Source organism: Bos taurus, chromosome 5 (genome assembly GCF_002263795.3).
Source record: "Bos taurus isolate L1 Dominette 01449 registration number 42190680 breed Hereford chromosome 5, ARS-UCD2.0, whole genome shotgun sequence".
Classification (NCBI taxonomy): domain Eukaryota; kingdom Metazoa; phylum Chordata; class Mammalia; order Artiodactyla; family Bovidae; genus Bos; species Bos taurus.
Window position 1 is genome coordinate 98,588,044 of NC_037332.1, and position 6,483 is coordinate 98,594,526.

Sequence of the window (6,483 nt, forward strand, 5' to 3'; positions counted from 1 at the left end):
CTGTCTACCTGATCTAATCCCTTGAATCTATTCTCACTTCCACTGTATAATTGTAAGGGATTTGATTTAGGTCATACCTGAATGGTCTAGTGGTTTTCCTTACTTTCTTCAAATTAAGTCTGAATTCGGCAATAAGGAATTCATTATCTGAGTCACAGTCAGCTCCCAGTCTTGTTTTTGTATTGGTTATCAGCAACCAATTTTTATTGTGTGTTGGTTTTCCTGGGGTCCCCAAGGAAATCTTAGATGTTTTTGATAAGAAAATAATGAATTCTTTCTTTGTAAATCTGGCATGTGTATTGGGTTTAAAAATTTTACTCACCAGCAACTAAATTTGTTGAACACAAATTATGGGGAGGTTAAATAGGGAAAAGTTGCAACACAATATGTTTTTATTTGCATGCTGGCAAATGAGAATTTTTATTTTGTTTCAACATCAGGTGAGCAATAACCCATCCCACAAATGTGAGTGCAAGGACACAGAGTGCATGAAGAGAAGTCAATATGAGCTTTTAGGTAATAGCAATTATTACGTCAAGACAGTACTGAGCTCTTTCATTTACATATGCTGGTACTTTCCTGCTTGACATTGGTCACAGAAGTTAAAAGAAGCAAGAACTTCACTGCACATCCCCAAATCAGCTGCCCAAAGAATTTAAGGTCAGAATATTGAAGGAATCACTACAGTGATATTAGACTTGGCTTTTTTTTTTCTAGACATGATAACTCTACTATCAACCATTTTTTCCATCCTAGGAATAATACAATTTGTTCTGGGAAATTTTGCCAATGGCTTCATAGCCCTGGTGAACTGCATTGACTGGGTCAAGAGACAAAAGATCTCCTCAACTGATGTGGTTGTCACTGCTATGGCAGTCTCCAGAATTGTTTTGTTCTGTGTAATGTTAATACATTGGTATTATATTTTGCTTCATCCAGCTTTATATAGTTTAAAAGTAAGAACTATTTTTCATGTTGCCTGGACAATAAGCAATCATTATAGCACCTGGCTTGCTACTAGCCTCAGTATATTTTATTTGTTGAAGATAGTCAATTTCTCCAGCCTAACTTTTCTTCACCTGAAGTGGAGAGTTAAAAGTGTAGTTCTCATGATGCTTCTGGGAACTTCATTCATTTTGGTTTTACAAGTTGTAGTTATAAGCGTAAGTGGGACTATGCAGAGAAGTGAATTTGAAGGAAACTTCACACAGAAGACCAAACTGAGGGATATTTTATGGCTTTCACATGTGACCCTGCTCATTCTAGGAAACCTCACACCCTTTACTATGTTCTTAATATCTTTTCTGCTACCAATCTTTTCCCTGTGTAAACATCTCAGGAAGATGCAGCTCAATGGCAAAGGATTCCAAGATCCCTGTACGAAGGTCCACATAAAAGCCATGCAAACTGTCATCTCCTTTCTCTTGCTATTTGCCTTTTACTTTCTGGTTCTAATCATATCAATCTGGAGGCCTAAAAAACTGCATGAGGAACCATTTCTCTTGCTTTTCCCAACAGTCAAAGTCATCTATCCTTCAGTCCACTCATTTATCCTGATTTGGGGAAACAGAAAGTTAACACAGGCCTTTCTGTTGTTTCTGTGGCAGCTGGGGTGCTGGCTGAAAGAGAGGAAATAGGTGGGTATCATGTGTCTTCTAGCAAAAAATGAATTGATGGAGTCTGTAACATTTTATACTTTCTACTCCTTTCTTAATTCTGTATGTCATTGAGTAATACCCACAGGTTTACCTAGAAAAGTTTTTCACCAAAGCTTATTACAAAAAGTGTATTTTTGTGTGTGTTTAAGAAAATGGTGTTTACTTTACCATTAACTAAGATTTTTCAGGTAAGCAATACAATTTTACAAAATATTGTGCAATTGATCAGGGTGATGAAGCATTGTGTTTTTCACATATATCCATTGTTTGGATGGTAACGACTCTGAATTTTAAATTACACACTGAGGATGTATGGATGTCAGATTTGGACTATAAAGAAAGCTGAGCACTGAAGAATTGATACTTATGAACTGTGGTGTTGGAGAAGACTCCTGAGATTCCCTTGGACTTCAAGGATATCCAACCAGTCCATCCCAAAGAAAATCAGCCCTGAATATTCATTGGAAGGACTGATGCTGAAGCTGAAACTCTAATACTTTGGCCACCTGATGAGAAGAGCTGACTCATTTGAAAAGACCCTGATGCCGGGAAAAATTGAAGGCAGAAGGAGAAGGGGATAACAGAAGATGAGATGGTTGGATGGCATCACCAACTCAATGGACATGAGTTTGAGTAAGCTCTGGGAGTTGATGATGGACAGGGAAGCCTGGCGTGCTACAGTCCTTGGGGTCGCAAAGAGTCAGACATGACTGAGTGACTGAAGTGAACTGAACTGATGTATGTTTGGGATAGATATTATTTCATCATGGATTCTTACTTCATAGTCAATAGAGAGTAATTAGAAATGTTGTTAGGAAAGGAGAACCACCTTAAATTCAAAAGTAATAAACATTTTTTGTATATTATATATGTGTGTAATAAATTTCACTGAAGAATATTAGATTTTTATAAGTAGGCTAAAATCTTAGAAAAAAAATGAAATCCTAAGATAGGGGTGAGCTTCCCTGGTAGGTCAGACAGTAATGAATCTGTCTGCAATGCAGAGAGACCCACGTTTGATCCCTGGGTCTGGAAAATCACCTGGAGAAGGAAACAGCAACCCACTCCAGTATTCTTGGTTGGAGAATTCCGTGGACAGAGGAGCCTGGCGGGCCCCAGTCCATGGGGTCACAAAGAGTAAGACACAACTGAGGGACTAACACTTCCATGATAAGGGTGAAGAAGAAAAAAATAATCATGACTTGTTTTTAATGCTGTAGCGTTATCACACTCAATTAGGAAAATAATTTCTTACAATTTTTGTATTATGATTAAAACTATATAATGAAATATTAATACATTTAATATATAATAGAAATTTTGTACCTTAGAGAATTTTTGTACTGTGTATCAGGATACATATATATGAATGTCCCTGTCATTATTGTTCTGAGTAACTAGAATTAAGACATCACCTGGACTTCCATTATTGGTAAGATGGATATAATATAATGCTGGTATAAAATAATGTTATACAGCAATGAAGTAAAAAGTAGAGCTACATGATGTCAATAGAATTTATATAACAAAAAATCAACAAATTAGAGCTATATAGATAATAATGCACATTGGAAACTGAGGAGAAATATCAAGATTAAAAAATTCACTGGAATTCCAGACATACAAAGTTAAAAAATAGGTTGATGATAGTTTCTGAAGCATTACATTAGTGACAAAACTCTGAAGTAAAACAAATTAGTGATTACTATAACAATTGGGAGTGTATGGAGGGTGGAGAGAGAAGAGAAATAGTATCAATAGAAAGGAATATATGGGGGAGGGTCTAGATACCTGGCGAAATTCTGTATTATAAGTCAAATGTGAAAGGGGTATTAACACTATAATTTTTTGATTCCTATGCATTTGTGTTTCCTTTTAACCTCTATAGGTATTATGTTTTACAATAATGAATATGTATAGAAAGCAGAAAAAGAAATTATTGAAAATAATATTAACCTGAAACCACATATGCTCATAGATACCACTGTAATTAGAGTTCTTGTTGAATAAAGAGAAATACAGGGTTATGGTAGTATGAACCCTGAGTTAAAATGTAAACATAATTCTAACTAATAGAAAAAAAGGAAGACATGATATAAGAATTATAAATCCACATTATTCGTGCTTTTTAAAAAACTATTAATTTTAATTGAAGGATAATTGCTCCACAATATTGTGTTGGTTTCTGCCATGCATCAGCATGAATCAGCCATAGGTATACATGTGTTTTCTCCTTCTTGAACTTTGCTTCCAGCTCCCATTAAAATCTCAAATTCAAAATATCTTAGTTTTCCTAGACACATTTGTTTTCAAATATCCACTCACTCCCTGGTGGTGGTAGTAGTAAAAGAATCTGCCTGCCAATGCAGGAGATTCAAGAGACATGGGTTCAGTCCCTGGGTTGGGATGATCCCCTGGAGTAAGGAATGGCAACCCACTCCCGTATTCTTGCCTGGAAAATCCCATGGACAGAGGAACCTGATGGGCTACAGTCCATGGTGTTGCAGAAAGTTGGACACAACTGAGCACACACAGACACACACACATTTTGAGAGCAAAATTCAGTGAATTTCCTATGAACTAAACCTAGATATAAAAAATATGATAGTTTATCTTAAAATTAAATGACAATTTTGTGCTTCCATCTATAATCAATCACACACTAAGAATGTGTGTGCGTGTGTATGTGTATGTACACGTGTGTTGATGCATATGTTTTTGTTATTATAAATTTTTTAGTTCCTTGTTAGAGAAAAAAGACATAGAAAGGTAAATTTGTTACAACTCAATACACGTTCAGTGGAATGTTTGAATATGTTTGTGCATATGTTGTACTTTGACTGCTTAATAAATTACCTAGATTTAATCACAGTAGCTAGAAATATGAAATAAGCAGGTGAGAGAACTTAGCTTGCTAATGGTGGTATTAAAATATGAAAGAAGATTGTATAGTGTATTATTGTATATATATATTTTCATTTCCATATGAAAATTCAATAAAAACAAAGTACTGTTTGAGGTAACTTTAGCCATAATTGTCAGAATGTAAGTAAAGGAAAAAAACAGCAAGTAAATCATTAGAGTATGTCAGTTTGATGTTGTTCTTGATGACGTAGTAGGTAAAGATAGTCTTTCATGCTAGCTCTGATGCTGAGAATGATTGAAGTACCTAATAGGAAAGATTGGCTAGTGTTCACCTGTCACAGTGAATTTTGCCACTTTGAAAACTGGATGATATCACATCTATCAGAGTTCTCCCTTTTCACTGCTGACAGCGTCATCACGAACTATGTCATTTAGTGATGCTTATAAATGTAACTTGGACAGTATCTAAGTAATTTCCTAAAGATTAACATTGTCTTAGCCTAGTGAAGAGAAAAATTTAAGTCAAATGAGTATATTTATAAATTAAATTTTTTAGTTTAAAATGTATTACTTGCACAAATTATTTCGTTTACTAAATTAAATTCCTTTAATAAAAAAGATAAAGTAAATGACCTTTACGAGCAAGCTCTTAACAGAGGGCTTTAGAGTGTATTCCAGTATTCTTGCCTGAAGAATTCCACGGACAGAGCACTACGGTCCATAGGGTCGCAAAGAGCTGGACATGACCGAAATGATTGAGCACACGTAGCATGCATATAGCATGGTGTCACTATCATTGATGTACTATAGTTTGCTCATGTGAACGGTGTTTTGAGATCAAGTTTTGTTCCTTGACTTTCCCCATAATGACAGAAGAGCTGTTTTCCGAGGAAAGTTACTCACATTATCTCTAGTAAATGAGGTTTTTGAGAAGCAAATATGATGTCAAAGACAAGAATATTAGTAATATATAGGGATATATCTAGCAAATGCTGATTACTATTATTATAATAATCAAAATGAAGATTATTCTGGTAAAAATAGTATGTTTCCTTTAAACTTCAATTACTGAGATTCACTTGTACGAGGTTTTTTTTTAATTTAAATTTATTTATTTTAATTATTATGAATTATTTTCAGTTGCCTACCTTCCTTCACCTAGACCAAGGTGAATTATTCTTACTTTTTACGTGTTTTCTTCTTTGGCTCTATAGTCAATTGAGGCTGCTGATTACACAGATGATGATAAAATTTCATTCCTAAAATCACAATTTTAATTCTGAAAAATGGCTCTTAGAAACTCGTACTTGGGGGTTTTCATGCTTTTTAAAATTATTTTAGGGAACTCAGAGGTGAAACTTTGGTAGAGTATCTTTCTTGATCACCATTTAAGTAAACCAAATTCTATTCTTTCACACATATTATAACAAAATATTACATCAGACATTACAATAAAAGAGGAAATAGTCACTCTTGTTGGCAGGAAAATCACATACTAAGTCATTTTAAAGGAATTGAAATGTTTTTCACAATGCTAGCTGAGGGCCAGTGTGATAATAGAAGCTGGCATTTATTGGAATGGAAAGGAAACCACAATAAAAACAGAAAAATACTTCAAAACTATTAGTTTTCAACCCATTAATCATCAGTAGTGGTATCTGGGATGGGAGTTTTTTTTCACTCAGAAGAAATGTGAAACATACAAGATAAGGACTCTATTTTTTTTAATCTATGAAATTCATAGTTGGCATTTGGGGAAATGCATTGATTGGAATAATGAACTGAAGCAACTGGGAAGACACTGGAAAATCAACTTCATTAACCTCATTCTCACTAGCTTACCCATAACTAGGATATGTTTCTTAATCTTAGTACTGATTGATTAATATCTACTTTGATGCTCTACGCAGAGCTACATAACACTGATCAAACTGGGAAAATAATATTCAATTTTGTGTAA

At 34.5% G+C, this 6,483-nt stretch overlaps 1 protein-coding gene across 1 annotated transcript; it reads left to right on the forward strand.

Moving 5' to 3' along the window:
- The first annotated feature begins 719 nt into the window (after window positions 1-719).
- On the forward strand, window positions 720-1,637 carry TAS2R46 (taste receptor, type 2, member 46). Its single transcript, NM_001046629.1, has one exon. The coding sequence runs from the start codon at window positions 720-722 to the stop codon at window positions 1,635-1,637; it is 918 nt and encodes a 305-aa protein (NP_001040094.1).
- The last annotated feature ends 4,846 nt before the right edge of the window (window positions 1,638-6,483 follow it).